Source organism: Acipenser ruthenus, chromosome 15, assembly GCF_902713425.1.
Source record: "Acipenser ruthenus chromosome 15, fAciRut3.2 maternal haplotype, whole genome shotgun sequence".
Classification (NCBI taxonomy): domain Eukaryota; kingdom Metazoa; phylum Chordata; class Actinopteri; order Acipenseriformes; family Acipenseridae; genus Acipenser; species Acipenser ruthenus.
The window spans coordinates 21,605,575-21,627,577 of record NC_081203.1 but is presented as its reverse complement, the minus strand read 5'-3'; the positions used below and the strand labels follow the sequence as shown (position 1 = coordinate 21,627,577).

The following is a 22,003-nucleotide window of genomic DNA, read 5'->3' as shown; positions in this document are numbered from 1 at the left end:
AGACTGCAGACATTAAGTTTATAATTACAAATAAACTTCTGTGACACTTTAGATTTACATACTGTGCATGAAAAAAGTTACTGAAACACATAACAACCATTCCAGCTTATGACTTGGCAATTAGGAGCCAAACTGTGATAAACACAAAACAATTGCAAAGCGAATTCCAAAGCGTAAACACCAAATCTCTTGAATTACGTCTTGAAATCTTTCCATTGTTGCGATTTTAAAGAGTTTGTGCTAGGCGCTCGTGCTAATTGGTTAGTGCTGGCCGATCCATGGAATCTGGGAGGCAGAAAGGGCCAGTAAATCGGGAGAAACTGACTTCCCCTTTAATAGCCCTGTTGTGGCTACGCTTGTGTTTTTTGTGATTTTTAAAAATGAAAAACATATATGTTTAAATATATTTGTATTGATTCAATAAAACAAGCATTCATTATTTTTCTAATTGTAAATAACTCACCATGGGAGCTTACATTTTGATGGAAACAGAATGGTGTAGTGACTTCATAAACTTTATGATCCAATTATTATTATTTTTTACATAAGTACACCTCATATTTCATAATTCATTTATTCCTAAGTGGTTTAATTTGGAAAATACTGGTTGTTGTCTACTAAAAAATTATCACATATGTATCTGCTTCCCCAAGCCAATAACATGCTTGGACCCAAAGAGCACTGCTGAGGTAAAACGACCTACTACAGTGAGTGCAACTGGAACACATGTCCTGTAAGGCAAGCTGACTGAGGGCTTTCTTTTACCTAGTGCATTACCAGATCTCATGGGATTTTTTTTTTTTAGATTTGGAATCGCCAATTATTTTTTCACAATTTGAAATGCCCAATTATTTTTTATTTCAACTTGGGAGAGACGAAGACGGACACACGCATCCTCCGAAACGTGTGCCGTCAGCCATCCGCTTCATTTTCACTCTGCAGGCCCGCCATGCAGCCACCTCAGAGCTACAGCATCGGAGGACAATGCAGCCCTGGGCAGCTTACAGACAAGCCCGCAGGCACCTGGCCAGACCACAGGGGTCGCTGGTGCGCGGTGAGCTAACCCTGGCCGACCTAACCCTCCCCATGGGAGCTCCCGTCCTCGGTCAGCAAAGGAATAGCCTGGACTCGAACCAGCGACGTCCAGACTATAGGGCTCATCCTGCACTCAACGCGAGTGCTTTTACTGGATGCGCCACTCGGGATCCCCTGGTACACTCCATTTGTTTCGGTCTGCTTTCCAGCTGCCTTTTCTTTAATCTGCACACAAAGCTTTTCACACATGGGGTAATACACATATGGAATACGTTACCAAGGGAAGCCAGTGGAGCAAATGGTTTAAATGTGTTTTAAAGACCAAGTAGGTCGCTGTTCTTTAACATTGAACTGGGTAGTAAATTGTACCTCGCTTATGTCTGGACAATTCCCAACAATCAATGAACTACATGCTTGGATGAGACTTTATCCCTGTCTGGGTAAGCAGATATAGTGTAGAAACTAGTTTAGGAGGACATGGGTGATTTGATGCTATAGATTTGCCCAATCTAACACATAAAAATAGGCTAAATATTTTCATTTGGTCTGTCTTTTGGTACCTCTAAAGAAGAGAATGCCATTATTTTAGTTTTGCATACGTATGCCAGACTTACCCAATTGCAGGGGACTAAATCTGTCTGAAAACCTAGGCGGGGTGAAATTTTAACCTACTTTTTTCCCGCTCGCTTTGTTTGTGGTTATGGTCTCTTACATTAAGCTTCTTCTGCTGCTTCTTCTTCTTCTTCTGCTTCTTCTTCTGCTTCTCATTATTTATTTCTTAGCAGACACCCTTATCCAGGGCGACTTACAATTGTTACAAGATATCACATTATTTTTTTTACATACAATTACATTATTTTTAATTTATTTCTTTTACACATTATTTTTACATACAATTACCCATTTATACAGTGGGGTTTTTACTGGAGCAATCTAGGTAAAGTACCTTGCTCAAGGGTACAGCAGCAGTGTCACCCACCTGGGATTGAACCCACGACCCGCCGGTCAAGAGTCCAGAGCCCTAACCACTACTCCACACTGCTATGATCACAACAATCTAATCTAATCTTTGCTGCGCCTGGCACAGGGTGCCTTGAATCTGTGCAGGGCACAATGAAATCTCAAGACTATCAAGGCATTCTGGAGCGAAACGTACTGCCCAGTGTCAGAAAGCTCTGTCTCAGTCGCAGGTCATGGGTCCTCCAACAGGATAATGACCCAAAACACACAGCTAAAAGCACCCAAGAATGGATAAGAACAAAACATTGGACTATTCTGAAGTGGCCTTCTATGAGTCCTGATCTGAATCCTATCGAACATCTATGGAAAGAGCTGAAACTTGCAGTCTGGAGAAGGCACCCATCAAACCTGAGACAGCTGGAGCAGTTTGCTCAGGAAGAGTGGGCCAAACTACCTGTTAACAGGTGCAGAAGTCTCATTGAGAGCTACAGAAAACGTTTGATTGCAGTGATTGCCTCTAAAGGTTGTGCAACAAAATATTAGGTTAGCGGTCCCATCATTTTTGTCCATGCCATTTTCATTTATTTTATTATTTACAATATTATGTTGAATAAAAAATCAAAAGCAAAGTCTGATTTCTATTAATTATGGAATAAACAATGGTGGAGGCCAATTACTTTTGTCAGTTTCAAGTTATTTCCGAGAAAATTGTGCATTCTTCGTTTTTTGTGGAGGGGTACCAACAAATTTGAGCATGTCTGTGTGTGTGTATATATATATATATATATATATATATATATATATATATATACCCCCCATCCTCCCTGGAATCTACGCCCATGCCCATATGATTTAGATGTCATTAATTTTTCTTTAAATGATATTGAGAGTTGAACTGATTTCTCTCTCTTTATATTATCTGTGTGATATGTATAATGTCTTGTCTATTGGTTTGCATTATGTCACATAGCACCTTAAGTGTTTATCCTAAACATGCAATAAAAGCAAAGTTTAAAAAGAATTATCAAAAGAAGATCAGGAGATGTCTCCTCGCAGTCACACAATTGCATCATTCTGTAAACTGCCATGGTTTGTTTATCCAAGCAACACAGTAAAAAGCCATCAGGGTTCATAGTTCTGTTGTGTGAGAAAGCAGTGAGACAGTGATGTATTTATGAGAAGTTACTGTCCCATAGAAACACTGAGCTGTGACTGTATTACTGGGTGCAGTGACCTCACCGACAGCCGTTTACATTAACACTAAAATGCACTCGTGACTGACAGGGTGAGGACCCTGGTCATTTATGTGATTTGTTTGAAGTTTAAGGAGTTGAGGGAGGAACCCCAGGGGGGAGGAGATGGCAGTTTGGGTCCTGTTTCTGGCAAAAGCTTTTCAGGGAGTGAAGTCTGTCTACATATAAGTATGTCCGTCTGTATGGCAATTTTGTTATTATTTTATTTTCTTTGCAGGCATCTTGAGTAAACATGACATTTTTCCACTTCATGTTTACTGAATATATACCAACGCCTTTATTTGCTTACCTAGTGACATCTAGGTCATACCACTTCTCAAAGTTTCATTCGTTGCCATTTACTATTCAATACAATTATGTACATACTGTTGAAGTCACGGCCATCAACTTTTCCGTCATACTGACGGCACTTAATGTTTTGTTTTATTTCGAAAATGAAATTGCCCACAAGTTGCTTTATTACTTTTTTGTTTCCTATCTGGCCATCGTCCGCCTGGTAACAGCTTTAAAGTTATTCTATGTATAAATAAATAACAATAAATGGTGAACTTTTTCCTGGTGTGTGTGTGTTTTTAAGAAATCCATTTTAGCAGTTGCAACACCCTAAGTCATTCTAAGTAGCCAAGGCTTTAATTAGGTCCTTGAAAAAAAAAAAAAAAATTACAGTCAAATAATTTAATTTTGGCAGGAAGCCACAACTCATCAGTAAGTAGCCGTGGCTAAAACAGGAGAGTGGATATGATGATTGGCAATATCTGAAACATCCTGCTTTTACAAAGAATGAGCAATTCTTTAAGTAAACCACAAATGAGGTGATGATTACATTTCAATACTGTGTAATAATTATAATTAGAAGTGTAACATATGTCAGTATTCAGTGAAGTATTTAGTGTGGCATTTTGTTTAATTTTACTACAATTAAAATTATATATTCAATTAAGCTGAAACAGGAACATTACAGATTTGTGAATTATTTCTCTATATAGAAGTAAATACTGCAGTGTGCAGCATTGAACATAACGTTTGTTATAAGAAGTTTCCAGAGTTTATTTTGTTGCGTGTGTTGTTACAGATGCTGACCAGCTGACCACTATTATGGGTGTTTTTTCAATAAAGGAAGCAGAGTTTTAGCACAGACCGGTAGTTTCTCTGTACAGACTGTAATGGCTCTCCTCCTAGCGGCTGATGAGGTAATAGTTCTGACATCAGCAGCATAAGACACAGAGAGCTTGCTCTTCAGTTGAATAGTAGACGTTCATCTTTGAACCATATGGTTTGCAGCTCATGTCGACTCCTTTCCATTGAATTCAGTGGGCTGAGGTGCCAATTCATTACAAGGTGATTTTATCATGGTATACTGGTGCTAGAATTTCTTTTTTTTTTAAATGCTGTAGAAAAATGTCTCGTATCCTTGAATCCCAGCTGTAACAATGTGTTCTTTTATGACTGGTGAGCAGAGTTGTACACAGTGCTCTTACGTGCAATCTCACCAGTGCATTATACAACCTCATCATAACCTCCTTGGATATGTACTCTACACTTTTGGTTATATACCCAAGAATTCTGTTTGTCTTTGAGTGCCTGGTTGCTGCCAGTGATGAGCCGACCAAGGTATTTCTCTCATTCGTATCGTGTTCCCCACGTAGTTTAAAAGACAAACACAATCCCTGCATTTAGGTTCACGTGTTGAAAGAAGACTAAAATAATACAAATCCATACCTAATCAGTTAATGCCAGTATGTTTTTGGCTGGTCTGCCTGGGTGCTGTAAGCATAGTGGGGAAACGCAAGTATTTGTTCAGCAGGTCGCATTTAAACGCTCATCAGAGTTAATAACGAATAGCTACTACAAAACAAAACGGCGAGAGCACATGTGGAAGTATCGCGTTTCTTTTGTTATTTCTTATTTTGGATCAGAAACGGTAGTAAGAGCTCAAATTTACAGCTAAAACAACAGTGTTTTATTTTAAACAAACGGGCTGGATCAAGTTGCCCCCTTTTCTGCTTTGGTTCTAGAAAGCTGAGCGCTCCGTTTATTTATCCTGCACTCTAGTATAAGGATGTCGGCAGAGTGTTGCGTGTTAGAGGGGTCTGCGTGGTGTTCTGGTTGAGAGAAAATTGCTTCTTTCACCACTGGATAGTCAGGACCGCAGACGCCATAGTGTAGAAGCTTCAGATACACTTATGAAATCTATCTTCAGAGTGTAATTTGCAAACTGTATTTTACCTTGAGGGTACTGAAATGAGTTCACTATTTGACCAGGAGTAATGTTTTTTAAATGTAGTACTCATTTCCAAGGTTTGAGTACAACTTCTCAACACAGGAGTCTTACTGTCATATTAACAGACACACACAAAGCCAAATGTATGGTAGTGTTGTAATGCAGTGAAGACATTTCAGTCGGACTTGTTTGTAACAAAACAGAGAGGTGATTTTACCTTGGTTCAGACAGAGTGTTCACGTTGGTTGTTCTATGCAGGTAGCCTTTACTAGGAGAACTGGTTCTCGTAAAGCAAATTTGGGGTGAGTGAACATTCACAGATATGCCTAGCAAACAATGCCCCGTACCAAAAGCGGTTTTACCGGTTTGATAAAAAATATAACAAGTAACACTGTGCATTAAGTGTACTGTAATGTATCCTCCATTCTTAGCAAACAGGATGACTGAAGTAATATAACACATTGTTATAACAGGGTGTGCTTCTCTGTCATAGAAGTGGTTTAGATTTCTAGAAATGGAAAAGTATCACTAAAGGATCTAAATATGTGATCCTTTTTTTCTTTCTTTTTTTTAATTTTTTTGTACAAATATTTGTTTAGAAGTAGTGTGTTTCTTTGGGGGCAGCTAATAGGCATATATAATCATTTTGATGCCGTTTTTGGATTAGATCAGATTGCTTTTTGTGCGTGTATTTGTACTATACCTTTCTATGTCTGTGTGGGTAGTACACACTTTTAGCACTTACAGTATTACCTTTTTTTTTTTTTTTTTTAGTACCACACCTAGTTTGGCACATTACTTATACAGTCTGAAATTACTAAGCACTTCACTCAGAACTAAAAACAGGAAGTGAAAAGTGCTGATATTCTCTATTGATTAGTGGAATCTCTTGTGTGACAGAACCTGCTTACCCGATGAGGCAGTTTGTGCTGCTCAACCCTCCGCTGTAAGACTTTCACTCAACAGTAAAACAAACATTCCTAAAATTTATTGGAAAGAATATAGACAGAAAGAGCACATCAAGACCTCCAGTTATGTGTCTAAATTTAAAGAAGGCTTGCACATGTTTTCTTTATACGATGATAGCTTTTTATTTGATATCAGATTTCTTCCATTCACAAAAGAATCTTGAAGCACTTTATTAAACGAGTGCCTAAGAGAATGGTTCAGTGGTTTCAGCATACATTGTGCTAAATTATAAAGGGGTACAATAATGGCTGCACCACTTAGACACCACTTCCTCCACTGTATCCACGGTCAATACCAACACCGCTTCACTTGACCTTACTGTACAAATCTTCAGTAGGCTGACCCCAGATAACAGAAACAGGAGAACTTTAGTTCAGATTTCCCCCACAATCAGATGGAAGCAAATATTTACATTCATGTTTGTTCATAACTTGAAGAACGTCATCCAAGATGGAAGGTCCCAGATCCAGGAATGCTGGATAGGGATGGAGATCTGGCTCAGAGGTGTGAGGACTCTTGCGCTTAGTGTCTTTCTCCAAGCTGGATTCCTGCTTTGTTGCCTTGTCAGTCAGTGCTGGTCCACTGCTCTCCTCCTGGTCCTCGGCATCCTCCTGCCAGGACTCCTCCGAGTCCAGATTGTCCAGCATTGGCATGGAGGCAGAGAATTTCTTTGTGCGGAATGACAGCTCTGTCTGCTGGCCGCTGTGTGGGGATTCCAGCCCGTCGGTGTGGATCCGGGGGGGTTTGGGAGGGGGGTTGCAGGCCATGAGGAGGTTGTACTCGCTCTGGGAACTCTTCAGGAGTCCGTGACCCCCCTGCAGGAAGGAGAGGTCCCCAAATGGGTCTTCATCCCTCCCAATGTGGGACAGGTGCCTGAAATCCCCCAGCGGCATGCTGATCATGTCTGCATGTAGCACCTCCTTCATCTTCTGCTTTCTGACCCTTTTGGCAGCCGAGGATCTCATGAACAACGAGGACTTTCTCGGCATCTTCTGCTTGTATCTTACAGCTTTTGCGTGATTTTTTGCAGCGTGAACAGATCACTAAAAGTTTTGGTTAAAGCTGCTAGTCCTGGATATTCTTTTCTGGAGGCAGAACTGTAATAAAACAGAAGTAACCCGTTATTCGTTTTACAACTTCTATTCTGAAAAGGGTTATTCCAGTCCAGGACTATGTTCTAATTGAACCAATGAAGCCTTCATACAGGTCCTGAAGGAACCAACCTTTTAAAAGTTGCATGTGTGGCGGAAGGTCTAAGTCTATCTATGATGATATATTGTTAGTGCTGCATGAACCGATTGGTTAAATAGAGATTGATCAATAGAGAAATGACAACACATGGTTACAGGGTTTTTTAGGCTTTTCGTCCTGTGCCTATTTGAATGCTGTGGGAGCCAACATGTAAAGGAATTTGATTGTTGAGATTACTTTTAATTAGAAGTCTCACAAAAATAATAATCTTTGCTACAGCTACAATTGTTCTTTTTAGGCGACATTGACAGCATAGCCATTACATGTCTGCAATTTGCTACATTTTAGCTTCATAAATATTTCACAAAGGGATAAATAGCAACGCTTGTTTTGTGTTAAAAGCTAGTCTGCTGAGATGCTGTGCAGCCGACCTGGGGTCAGTTGTAGTTACAGTTGCAATTACAATGCGGTTTTGTTCAATTCCAGTTAGTTACAATTATGCTTCAGTAATTACAATTGCATTAAAAAGTAACAAACAACTACACACATTAACATGTTCACTCTATTTATTCTAAATAACCAAGCAATAATCACAGGTACAAATACAGAAACATACTATATAGCCGATGAGAAGAACGTTACTAGTTTGGGGGTGTGGAAATGTAGCCTGTTTTGGTGAATTTCCTGGGACTACCTAGGATTTACAAATGAACCACATGTTGTGAATTTCAGTTAAAAAGGCTTTAGAGAAGCGACAGAAAGCAAACAAACAAACCGTGACTAACAACGTAGAAAAAGTTGTTAGTACAAGTTATTGTATTTCTTGCTCTTATTGTATTACTCTTATTGTAACACTTAATGTATTTGCTTACGATTGTAAGTCGCCCTGGATAAGGGCGTCTGCTAAGAAATAAATTAATAATAATAATAATAATAATAATAATAATAATAATAATAATAATAAAAACTAACTTTGGTGCATATAATATCCCATGAATCAGCTTTCAGCCCATGTGTTAACAGCTGGTCACTTCTCCAAATTGTTAATCCTACTTTATTTAAGGTTCTGTTTAAGTTTTACTTTTCAGTGAGTAAAACTTCCTTAATTTTTCAATACCAGCACATGCTATTAAATAAGTTATTTTAACAAACTAGGCAATAGTACTAACAAAGTCTAAAAACTGTTATATCCTAGTAGCTGGTTCTAAAAAATTACACAATTAAAATTGTTCTTTTAGGCTTAGCGACATCTTGTCTTAACCAAATAACAAACCCTACAACAGACAAACTTTTTTTTTTTTTTTTTAATTAAGAAACTGCATTTAACCTTACAAACGTGTAATGTATTAATAGAGTACATAATGGAGAAACAACTAAATGCAGAACACATTTATTTTTCCAAAATTCCCTTTACGTATTCCTTAAATGTCCCTGTGAGCAATTATTAAAAATGTATTTTAAAGAATGTTCCATAGTTTTCTGTATATTCTATACATTTAGTAAACATATTGTTTTGGAAAGTAAAAAAAACACATTTTATGAAAAAAGTGAATTATTAGTTTAGGGATGGCCTGTCCAATCTTAAAGTGCTATTCAACTCCAGGTTTAGGTATAATGGGAGATTTACCTGCTGGTTTATATGGTTCAGTTAAACAATGAAAAACATGGTTGGAACAAAAACTGTACGTGGTCTGGAAAGGCCCATTACTCCATTACTTGGTTACTCTAACAACAGTAGTAACACACAACAAGAGTAACTGTAATTTCCAATATATTGTGCAATATAGTGCATGCAGCAATTATATAATGTACATTTTTTTATGATTTTAAATTCAAACGATTCTTAGAAACTTACCTGACAAAAGCTATCTGGAATGCGTGCCTGTCTCTCCCTCACAATTACATTACACATCCCTAAATAGAGAGATGTGACCAGGCATGTTTTAACCACACAACAAGCCAGAAAGTCAAGGAAAGCAACTCTCAGGGTTCTGCGTCTGTACAAAGTGGTGATAATTCTAAACAAGTTATGAAAATAGATTAACGTACCTGAGCAGGATAAAACAAACAAAAAAGGCCGTCCAAACTGAAAACCCTGTGCATTCCTATGTGTCATTTATGGTTCTCTAACCTCCCTTTCTCCCCTCACCTTTTCCTCATCACTGTGTTTTAAGTTTGTTTTGCTCAATAGCAGTTATTGTCCAATTGAACTTCTATTTAGCCAGCCATCTGTATTGTTTCCTGTGAAAACTTCTTCTACCTCCTTTACCTAACGTACCGCCTAGGTGTACACAAGTACAAAAGTGAAAAGCAGGTTTGTTTTTCTGTTTGCTTTTCATAGGCGGAAGGGGATTGTGGCCAAGTCACATGCCCCAGAGCCAGCTAACAAGGAGTGGAGGCATTCTTTTGTGAGATTTTTCAAGGAAGGACTATACGGCTCAGAGATTAATGCATCACAAGGGCAGCTGCTTTCCATGCCCACTTCTTTCTTTTTTTACTTTTTTTCATGTACTAGGAATGGTGCATTTTGTGTGAGTGGCTTCTACTGAAACTGTGGGATGATCATAGAGAGTCATGATTGCAAATGTTCTCTCTCATTGTTTATCTATTCCAAGGTATCATTGACAAGCCCAGGCACAGTACTTGCTTATTTACAAACGCACGCACACACACACACACACACACTGCTGTGCATTCTCACAAAGGAAGTAGACACAACTAGATTAAAACAATCTTCCTTGGATTTTTGTAGACACCCCTGCATTTGTCATGCTTTTGTTTTGGGGTGGGGGTAGGTGGGGCTAAGTGTGTTAGGTAAGTATTTAGGATTAGTAAGACTTCTATTTGAAATGTTTGTCATTGAAGTTTCTTTTACTATTTGTAAATTCAGCACTATTGAGTTTTTAATAATTACGGATGCTATGCAAGTACTTACTGCTAGCAAAAGTTTTAATCTTGCAAAATAATATATAAAACAGGCCGTATACAGTGTTACTGAAAAGCCCAGCCCAGGCTTGATGTAGCCCAGGGAAATCTCAATAAAAAAAACAAAACCTATGTATTCAATTCAGTTTAGTCCTATATTTGACTAATTACGAGCCAAAGTATAGGGATTAGCACAGCAAAACTATCCAACCCAGTTAGCACCCTCAGGCCTGCTGAAGTAATATGTTATGGTTAAGCAATATCTTAATGCAGATTGTCCAGTTTTGTAAAACATTCCTGATTCTATGTCACAGTGTGTACAAATAGCTTCCTGCCACTGCTGTACATGCAGAATTAGTAGTATATTGTAACAGTATGTGCTAGACACATGTTAAACACTTTTCTGTATTGCATAATAACATTCCCACGGAGAGTTGCAGGGGGCACTGATGGCTGGGGGTGATAGATTTAGATTGAGTTACTGTGTAGTTGACCTGTAACCCAGTAAATGTTTCTCTATTTATTTAACAGTGGCGGCAGGCAATTCAGAGACTGATTACAGCATCTAAAGATGAACGGGTCATTTCTATGTAATAATGCTGTGTTATTTAATGGTGCTTGACTTTAAAAATATATATGAACTCATGATCGTGTACAGTAATACATTTAGGGTTTGTTATGTTGTCGACCCTTTGTTAGTCTCGAGTAGTGCTCTTGTACTCTTTATCCTTGTGCTGTGTTAGGCTCAGTATTGCATACATAAGGAAGTTGAATACGCCTACAGCAAAGAAACAGTCACAGTCTACCTTTTGATAATGTCTTTATTTGTAAAGACGAGGCCTGCATTGCCCGCAGGCTCTAAAGTTGTTTGTCATGTGCTATAAATAGTTCTTTCTCACCAATTTAATGGAGGCGGATATTTTGAAGACCTTGAAAAAGACTTCTGACTGACACGTTTGTCATTGAATTTATTCATTTTCTTACAGTACAGTCAGCGCCGCCCAGTCGAGATCCTGATAATCGGGATTTCTGCTTAAATGGGATACAACTCTTGGAGAGTTCTTCTCAGTGCTGTTTGTGTCATTTAATTGGGATGTCACTTTGTTTAATTGGGATACAGTATTTTCAATGATGAACAGAGCACAGTAGCACAGTGCAGCCAGTACGTGATTGTGCTGTGACTTGCGTAAAACACGTTGAACACCTGAAGGAGCATGAAAAGTTGAAATTGTTTATCCTGTCTGCCAATTTCAAAGTTTGTTATCTGTAAAAGGAGACAAAGAAAGACAGAATAGTAAAAAAAATAATAACCGTTCTTGGTAGCTTTGAAATCATTTTGCAGAGTTTGGGGTTATCATATCTTCCATGAGCTCCCAATTAGATAGACTTCCAGATGTCAGTTTCAGCTGAAAAAACAGACTGGAATACTTTACAACCCACAGTGTTTGTCAGTGTACCTTCGAAGAGCCTCAGCTTACTGCAGCTTCCGTTACTTACAAATTCAAATAATAATCATGCATGGTATGGCAGGTGGTCAAGTCTGTAGCAGATCTGCTAGTTTGCTGATGCTGCAGTCAAGCAGTGCTGTAGCATTGTAGACAATCCTGAGGTTTTGTAACTCTGTAATGACTAGTCTTTTTGGTCTGTTATCTGTCCATAATACATCCTTACAATCTTTTAGGGTGGATTAGCTTGGCACAGTGCATTTAGTATGAGATGTCGTTTTAACAATATATTGGTTGAACTGTGTGTAGAATGTACAAGTGCAGTCATTGGGCATGGACAGGTATCTTGACTAAGCTAGTCAACCTGCTGAAGGTTGAACACAATTAATGATCCAGTGTAGGGCCCTGAGTGGCTCACCTGTCACGTGGTGTGAGAGTGAGTCATACAGTCAGGGGAGAGCAGGATTGTGTCCTGGCTGTGCAGAGTTGACAGTGATGCTTCTGCGGGTTAAGCAAAACCATCAGGGACTGTTTCTCTTTATTGTGCTACCCTACTGGCCAGGCATCTGGTGTTCGCAAGCTGCAGGCCTGGCCTTTTGCTTGAGTAATAACAAGGTAATTAATGTCAATATGGCTATTCTGGTAAAAATATTTTAAAAAATTAAATAAGTGAGAGACTTGTTTCTGAGAGATGTAATTATTCAATCAAATGAAATAGCTTCCTAATGATAATATTTACTTAACACTGTCCAGACAACTCAGCGAGTTTTTTAAGTGTATATATTTTTCAATGAGTTAGCAATTAAAGACCATGGTTTTGTTACACTATTCGATAGAACCTAAAACAATGGAATATTTTCTTTTGGGATACCACTAAAGGCATTCTCTTTAGCCAGGATGCAAAAATTTGGTTACTATCTAATTTTTTCAATATGTCATCCAGTTGGTAGATTTATGACTTGGCTTTGGTTCACATAAAAGGGTGCATTTTTTCATCTGATCTCTACCAGTTTCAAGCAGTCCCTGGTTTGCGGTATGTTTTGATATTATTGTTCTGAAAACTGCATATTTTCTTTTGTTGTCGTGAAACAGAAGTTTTTCCAAATATCATCAACTGAACTACTGACACACTCAGGGGAGAAAAAAACCCACAGAAGGTTTCACCGAGAATTTGGCCCCTAAGTTAAATTAGAAATGAAACGGTACCCAGATGCTTTGGTAACATTTTTCGGCCTTTCTTGACGCATCATAAATCGTATAAGAGACTTCATATTGAAGCTCCACAAACTGAACAATGGTTATGTAGGCTGACTGGCTGCCTGACTGCCTGTCTTGTCAGCTCCTAAAGGATCTGAGACTCCAATGCAGCAAGGTGGCTTGATCCCATTCCATACACTCACCACTCTACATGTCTCCTACCCTCTACTCTGTATGTCCTCAAATCATGGTCTCTGTACTACATTTCAAATAGTAACTGTGGTTAACTTTGTTGAAACCTTTAAGAATTTAACTAGAACTTAAAATCTCCTAGTTCCTGCAATGTCATTTTTGTAATGCAGGGACTAATACTGAATGCAGTACTCTAAGTGCAGTCTCAGCAGTGCTTATGGGTACCAGTAGATGTTCCCTTGATTTTGTACAATTTTGACTATATAGCCTTCTGTTTGCATTTGTAATTGCCACTCCACACTGCCTGGTTGGTCAACCTATTATGACCCCATGTTGGCTGTCTGCTATAATGTGACTTTACAATACAATATAGTTTACCCCTTATTATTAGTTATGACGGTAAGGCTTATGGGTCTAATTTCCTATCAGTACCACATTTGCAATCTGCTTGTTTCTTTAAGCACTCTTAGATAGATGCCATCCTTAGTACTTCTGTTTGATTTCTACTAAATGCATCTAACATGACCTGTGGACTGTCGGTGACCAGGGTTTGTCATTGGCATCATTACTAGTGAAAGCCTGTATATAGCATTCATTCATTACTACTGTATCTGCCTCTACTCCTTCTGCCCTTAGACATTTCAGATCTTTATTTATTATTATTTTGCAGTTGTGGTATTGGAAAAAAATGTTTTATGGTTTTGTTTGATGTCTGTGGCACTCTGAAATTCTGGATCTCTTTTTGCATTTCTCATATCGTATCTAGAAGCTGTGCAGGAGTTTTCCTATACCAGCCGTACTCAGTTATTTTAGTGAAGGTCCAATATTCTTGGTTGCAGCAAGGTCAAGGTCCGGAGCACATTTTCACTCCCATCCCCACACCGACAAACAAACACAGAGTTACACCAGTACAGTTTTACACAAGTTCTTCACTAGGGTTAAAGGAGTTTTTGGGGGAATCAAAACTCTGTCTTATTTTTACCAGTCTGCCTTCTTAACTGATTTGTTACTGCAGGAATTATTTCCCTGCCATAACCACTGAATTGTATAACTATTGTATTCTTATGTGTCTGTGTTAGCAGAGCCAAATATTGTGTTTCTCCATCGCAAAAACAAATTGTAGCGAAAAAAACTGAACTGAAAAATTACTGTGCTTTCTCTTTCAAGTGAATTAAAAATAAAAACACCTTACAAATAATATGAACATACAGTAATTTTACATTCAGTGCATTTATAAATCAGCTAATACTCGCAGTAAGTGGGAGAAGTGGCAGGTCTTCAAGGGCCTTGAGTTACAGGTGAGCTCAGCAAACGCAATACAGAGACGCAAATATCTGCATCAGTCAGAACAGAACGCTGATATTAATATTAATAACGTTTGTCTTGGAGAACGAATATCCACACACGTGTGATCTGCAGATACTTGAGACAGGAAACACTTTGCATGTGTTGTAAGCCTGACTTGGATTGCAGAATTTGACAATTTGAATCGCCAATACAATCGGCATACTCATTGCTAAGTTTTTTGCACACATAGCACATTTTGATGGATGGTGGAATGATGCGATATCTGTCGTGGCCGGGTTCTGTCCGTTGCGCTACCATTGCTTGCAAAGTGAAGTTTCATACACATGAGTAGTACAGTACTGTATGATATTGTGTGCTTTCCCTGAGTCAGGAGTACCAACAGTAACACAAGTACGCGTTGACTTGTATGTGTTTTTAAAGAGAGCATTATGTTGTTTTACCTGGGCTTTGTAGCACCAGTACTTGTCATTGTTTTTTTGGTCTTTGTGAAGTGTGATTTTCTGAACTCGTACCATAAGGTATGAAATAGTATCTTCAAAAAAATTACTAATGACAGTTGTTTTATTTAGTCATAGAGAAGGGATATGTTGACGCCACAAAAGCCAACGCACTGAGTTTCACTTCATTTGAGCTGCTAATACTGCACATTTTGTTTAATTCATAGCTTGCACTTAGTATCTGCTTCTTACTATGACAGTGACACCTGCTGTACCCTCGCACATCACACTCTCATGAGAACTGTGCTGTCTGAAAAATTTCCAGTGTGAATGCAAGTATAACATAGATTGGCATATGACTTGGCAGTCCGGTCAAAATGTACTTGCGGTCTGGATTCGGACCACGGTCTGCCTATTGAGTACCCCTGTCCTAAACTTTCAGTTTTGCTCTTTTTTTTTGTAAACGCAACACAGCTCATTCCTTTTTCTGATACTTTTTATTTGAAGCCACTGTTGTGATTCTTTATTGTAGACTTGGAGGTAAATTGATCCTTCCAAGCAAGTCTATTCTCTTTTGAGCTTCCATCCACCCTCCATGGATTACAAGCTGTCATTCCTTTGAAGCCAGCCTTTCAAAGTTGTAAACCACAGTTTTAGATGTCAGTGGTTTGCTTTTACAATAGACTCCGTGTTTCGTGCTGTGCTCATGCAAATTCACAATGTATCCATTGCTTTCATTTGTTGTACCCTGTTCTTTAGGGAACATTTACCAATGTACACATGGAATGAATGGGATCAATTATCCTGCCAAATCTGTCCAGACAATAGATGAACAACCTCAAAAGATAGGCCCGCCCTGTCTTGGGCACGCTTACATTCAGTGTATCATAGTGGTAATAATTCCTGCAATTGTATTAATTACATTCATTCATCCTCTGCTCTAATGTGCAAGAGAGCATTTCCAGGTGTGTGAATGAGAGAGGCGCTTGGAGAAAGTGGGAGTCAGCCAGTAATCAACTGAAAATGTTGTTCAACTCAACTGTATATACATGTATCCATATATATTTTTTTATATGTAGAAAAAAGTTGCACGGCCACATTTGTGGCTTTTGGGACTGCAGGCAATGCAGACAGAAACAGATGTGATGAAAATTAGAATTGACATTTCTTGGCACTTGTTCTTCAGAATCGAAGTCCTGGTCACCTTCTCACGCATGAAATCTTGCTGGTATTTGGTTAGCCTCATGAAAGGATATTTTTTGGAAATCACTCGCATAAATGTAATGACATTTGATGTCCCTTAACAAAATCTCAAAGTGACTAACCTTCAGTGTATTGACACGTGCATGCATGAGCTGCTCAAAGCTACAACATAGGGACCTTTTTAGCTGTTAATGTCAGTATCCCTTTCAATTAATTTGTGCATGGCAGTTCTTATGAAACATTTGTAAAATGTATTTATTTTTATTCCTCCCATGTAATACTACAGTTTTTATAGTAGTAGAATATTAAGCATTACAGTTATTTTTTGTTCTGGTTATTTATTTATTTATATTTATGAATTATAGTTATGAGTGATAATTCCAGAAAGGAGATGCTGCCCCTTGGTTATTTTTAAATCTATTTGTAAACCTACGTATTTGCTTTTTACAGGTGCAAAAAATAAATAAATAAATAAGTTAATAGCATATGGTATTGTCATGATCTCACAATACAAGCATTTTGACACGTTTTAAAAGAAGTGCCTCTATAATATGATGTTAAATTACCAAGCACATGGCATTCCTAAGTATATTGAATGGTCCACACTAATTCATATTTAATCTACACGGCATGTTAATTCATCATGAGAGGCACTTATTTGAAAGTGTTACCAGCATTCTTCGGTAAGTATAGAATGTTGCTCTTTGGATTATTGTAAAAGCGGTTTTCTGTGCTTACAACAATAGAAGCAATGTGTTAACACTTCACTAGCATGTGGAACTATATAGTTATGTGTATGCGTGCGTGTGCGTGCGTGCGTGCGTGCGGGGATGGAGAAATAAAGTTCACACTCCAGGCAGTGTTGCATTCAGTTGACCAGCAGTCAAATTGACATTCCACCGCACCCCAGAACACACAGCTCTCGAACAATGGCTACTAAAGTGGGTGCTTCATCTATGCAACACACATTTACATTATTGTGCCCAAGTCACCGCCACACCCAGTTTTCATGACAGATGGCCCCTACAACCAAACTGCACATTTTACAAAAAAATTCTCATTAGTTCCATCCTTGAAGATACATTGCTGTACCTAAAACAGGGCTTGAAGTTTTCACTCATCCTGCATCCAGTCTAGGTTTCACAATGACTTTCAATTACGTATATTATTTAAATGATGGGGAGCCATGAGTTCGTTGTTAAATAAATTGGTCACTCCTTATAGTTGCATGAACAGCTCCTATTAGTAAAACCACAGGGGACTTACTCATGATGTGTTATAAGTTCAGAACAGATTTACCCTGGGCCTGATTGGTCAAAATCCCAGCATCTGGGTATACTTTTGAAATGACTAAATAAGGGAAGTTCCACAACCCAGGACTGGATTCAGGGCTAGTGTGAGGTTCAATCTAACTGCTAATACATGCAGACAAGAAAAACTCAAATTAACTAGTCAAATTATTTCACAAAAGTTTTCAACAAACTTTGCTTAGTTTTTAGTCGTTCTACATATAAATGATAAATGCAGTAGGTGATCCATTTGTGTGGTATTTGCATTCTTGTTGCAACATATTTATAATCTCAGCAGGCTCCCTCGAGAGGAGGTAGAGAAACTCAAGCGAGCAATGAAACTAAAGCTTGCTCTGTTGAACAGGATATTAAAACTCATGAGATCTGTATGTCTGTAAGAAAGGAGGAAGCCCACGCTCAATAGTGAAACTGCAGCCCATCCATCATCCAAAACTGGAGCCCTGGCTACATTAGAGTGGACCCTGCAGTGGCCAGAGTTCAACTGCCTGCTCCAGGTTTAAGAGACCAGCTGCGAGCCAACATCTGGATTTCCAATACCCAGATTTCAAGATGTTCTGTTGATCTAATTCCAGTTTGTACCAATACAAGCACTCTCCCCCCCCCTCCATATAAATCAGAGAGCTGTTGAATGTGGTCTGGGGGTGACGCTTTCAAGAGTAATCAGCTGTTCCTAAGTAAATGGACTGGGGCTTTCATTCACACGCAGTATCATTCTTTATCATATATCATATAAAAAATAGCAGTGTGGAGTAGTGGTTAGGGCTCTGGACTCTTGACCGGAGGGTTGTGGGTTCAATCCCCGGTGGGGGCACTGCTGTTGTAACCTTGAGCAAGGTACTTTACCTAGATTGCTCCAGTAAAAAAAAACAACTGTATAAATGGGTAATTGTATGTAAAATAATGTGATATCTTGTAACAATTGTAAGTCGCCCTGGATAAGGGCGTCTGCTAAGAAATAAATAATAATAATAATAGTAATAACCCTGTGATGAAGAGTCACTCCCCTTCATTCTCCACACAGTCTGGAATGTACTCATGTTTACTGGGTACGGAGCACAGTTAGTTACCATCCTTCGCTGTGCAACTACTGACTCGTATGAGTTTAACAAATTAATGAGGTGCAGCCAACTAACTAAATCATTCCATAAACCTGACCTGTTTTTCACTTCTGTTAGCTTCATTAGTTTAACATGTTCAGTTATAGCAGACATGTATTTTCTGTTTAAAAAATGATACCTGGTACTACTTTAGGTTAAAGAAAGTACTCCTTTTCTATTCTTTTTTATTCAGGTTGTCTGTTACACTTACACTTGCACTTCCTGGGTCATTAGGCGTGGGAACAATTTCACCTTCCAGGTGACCAAGCAAGTGCAACACTAACTGAAAGCATGACTTGCAAACCGAGATTTCTTTCAGTTTAGTAGAAACCCAGTTGATATTGCAATAATGGAGGCTGTAACGTCAATAATGCGTCCCGAGCCAAAGGTGTGAGTGCTAATGGAAGTTAAGATCATCTGCCTGACAAGAGGCTTTATCGAGAGGGCTCTAAAGATTTTTCCTTTCTTTATATTTAAAACCTGAATTTACCTTTTTGCTCCATGTTTCAGGTGCCTTTATGCTTAAAAATGTAGAGAGTCCTGGAAGTCGTGGTTTCTTTTAGATAATGTGGATAATATCCGTGAATTGAAACGAGCAGATCATGCAGAGAGCAGTCTGTGGATGTTGAACTGCTTATTGTTGAAACATGAAAGACAGATTGCAGAGCATGTTCTGAACTGAATCATTTTCGAAGCATGAGGACGTTCAAAATGTATTGTGAATAAACGTTTTAATTTCAAATGATTTAAAATTATTTTCAGGAGGCGATCCCAGCTTATTCTCCACGCTCCTGGTAACAATGTTGTTTTTTTAAATATTAAACATTACTTTCTTGTAGTGTACCTATATTTGTGATCATTCTGGGCCCTTGTGAAAATTAAGGTTTATCCACAATTTCCAAATAGAAGTGTATGAAGGGCTACTCCCTTCCTTCTTAAATGACGTAATGTGTTTTTTTTTTTTTTTAAGCGTGTCTTGGAAAGTGGTGCCTTCCTGTGTTTCTTTAAAGAGACGCTTCTACGTGACCCAATCGCACGCTTTCTCTTGGTCCAGAACAGCCTGTATGTAGTAACTTGCATAAACTTGAGTCCAGTGATCAAAAAGACATCCTTTTTTTTCAGTTACAAGTCGACCCTTCTGTAAATAAACAAGCCAGAGTGCTTTATTGAGAGGGTACAAAGCATTTTGTTCTGTTGTTTGTTCCACTAGAAAGGAAAAAGCTTAAGGACCGTAACTTCTTAATCTCCAAATTGGGCAACTTGTAAACTTTATTTTCTAAGAATTGTTTTGCCATGATAGTATCTCTGCCATGGACTATGGAATGCAGTCTCATTGGACTCACTATGTTTAAACCAGTACACTATGGAGTTTGCGCCCTATTTTTTTTAATTTTTTTTTTATTTTACAAGGTATAGTACTTGCGTGCAATAGAATAAAAGAAAAATCCATGTTAGGGCGTTGCCATTACAGTCCCAAAACCACAACACAAAATTTGAAAAGAAGCACATTCTACAATATGGAGAACATTCACTGCATCTGAAACGCATTAGATGATTCTTATTGGTGGAGTAATGTAAGTATGTATAATTAGTAAAAAAAACTATTTGCAAAAAAGGGATAAATAACATGGTCTTGAAGCAATTATAGCTAATAAAATAATTCCACAAAACGTTTACAATATCCACCACTTATACCTTTAATATCGGGCAAATAGCGTTTGCCATTCCCATTGATTTCAATAACAAAGGCATTGTTTATACTGTGTTAAGCACACTGTCTATTTCGGGCAAGCTCAGCTTTTTGGATCTGCTTATTACTGTAGTAATCGCTCGTACTAATCCACCAATCAGCTGTTTTCACCTCGTTACCTTGCCATTCACATAGATTGCAATACAAAAGGCAGCACTTTACTGTAGTAAAAGCTGACAGATCGATCAATCAGTTGTTTGCACCTTGTTACTGAGCGATTACCTCTGTACTGTACTTTGGCTATTTAATCCCTGTACGCAGTGTCAGGTTTACAGTTTGAAAAAACAGCACTGACTGCAACAGCAAGCATGGCTGGAAAGAGAAAAGCGATGAGCATCAGCATGAAGATTCGGTGTAAATAGCATTTCTCTGTTAGATGCTGTGCACTTGCTAAAGCATGCTTGGAACTCTGTCAGTCAGCAAACAACGCAGCGTTGCTTCAAAAAAGCTGTTTTTTCTGTAGTTGAGGAGGTGAGTGCTGACAAATGCAACCGAAACTGAAACTCTGACAACACCAGAGGTGTCAAAAGAATTCTCAGCTGTGTCACCATGGCGACCACAACGCTCTGCCTGAAACAGCCACCGATGACGTAAGCGTGCGTGCCGCGTTTTTAACACTGCGGCGTGCTATGGAGCAGCATCCGGATATAGAGCAAAATTGGGATTTTTTTAGCAAAACATTCATAGTTTTTAATAAAATATTTTTATTGGTGTAATGAGTGTCTTAATAAAGATTTTTAACTGCATACACGCTTGTTTGTTTTGATTACTGTACTGGTGATTGGGGGACATTTTGAATGTCAGGTTATTGTCTGGGAGTTTATACTGTCCATCGATTACTGCGGGCGAATCACGTAACACAAACACACCAGTTCTAGGCAGTGGCGACTCTACCAGCATTTATTTCTGGGATTTTGTTGTTTCAGACTATTGTAAGTAGGCTAACAACAGTCTGTACTCATTGACTTGAGTAATAAAGTAGCTAGGTGAAGTGGTTGGAACTTGCACCCGATGGGAGATCTTGGTCGAATGGCAAATGTTTGTCCTTTTGATATCTGTGATACCAATCAGACTTTAGTCCTATTGAAAACGGAACCACACTGGGGAAATGAACCTCAAATATACTACCATAACTTCTTACACATTTTCTTGGCTTGTGCTACTGTATGTTCTTGTTAAACCTTCATGCAATACACGTCATGTACCCACTAGACTAAACAACCAGCAGTATAAAAATGTACGGTGTGTTGATGACTGAGATGGATGGCATTCACTCACTGACCTTACTGAGGTAGTTGGACTTGAAGTCTGGAAGTGTCTAATAATATTTATAGGTTTTAAAAGGGATGTTATCCTCAGCCTACATAGTGAGGCTCTCTCATTTGCTCTGCTGTTTATTGCCGGATATAAGTGGTTAAGCAAAACTTCAGTATTCACAGAAAATGGCCCTTCAGGTATGATTCTGACCAGAGACAGCAACGTGAAAGGAAGTCGTTTGGGTCATTTAGAG

At 38.6% G+C, this 22,003-nt stretch overlaps 2 protein-coding genes across 4 annotated transcripts in view; one reads left to right on the top strand and one right to left on the bottom strand.

Moving 5' to 3' along the window:
* LOC117422602 (dnaJ homolog subfamily C member 17-like) overlaps window positions 1-22,003 on the top strand; it is a 72,866-nt gene that overhangs the window by 44,395 nt on the left and 6,468 nt on the right. The window lies entirely within an intron of this gene.
* On the bottom strand, window positions 6,443-10,006 carry LOC117422603 (cdc42 effector protein 3-like). 3 transcript variants are annotated; one of them, XM_034037796.3, is made up of 2 exons: window positions 9,779-10,006; window positions 6,443-7,535 (listed from the first exon to the last, which is right to left on the bottom strand). In XM_034037796.3, exon 2 carries the CDS (start codon window positions 7,425-7,427, stop codon window positions 6,807-6,809), a length of 621 nt encoding a protein of 206 aa, XP_033893687.3. In that variant the 5' UTR covers window positions 7,428-7,535; window positions 9,779-10,006; the 3' UTR covers window positions 6,443-6,806. The 3 variants fall into 3 exon arrangements, with proteins under 3 accessions (XP_033893687.3, XP_033893685.3, XP_033893686.3); XM_034037794.3 differs by having other exon boundaries at window positions 9,679-10,004; XM_034037795.3 differs by lacking the exon at window positions 9,779-10,006 and adding an exon at window positions 9,485-9,666.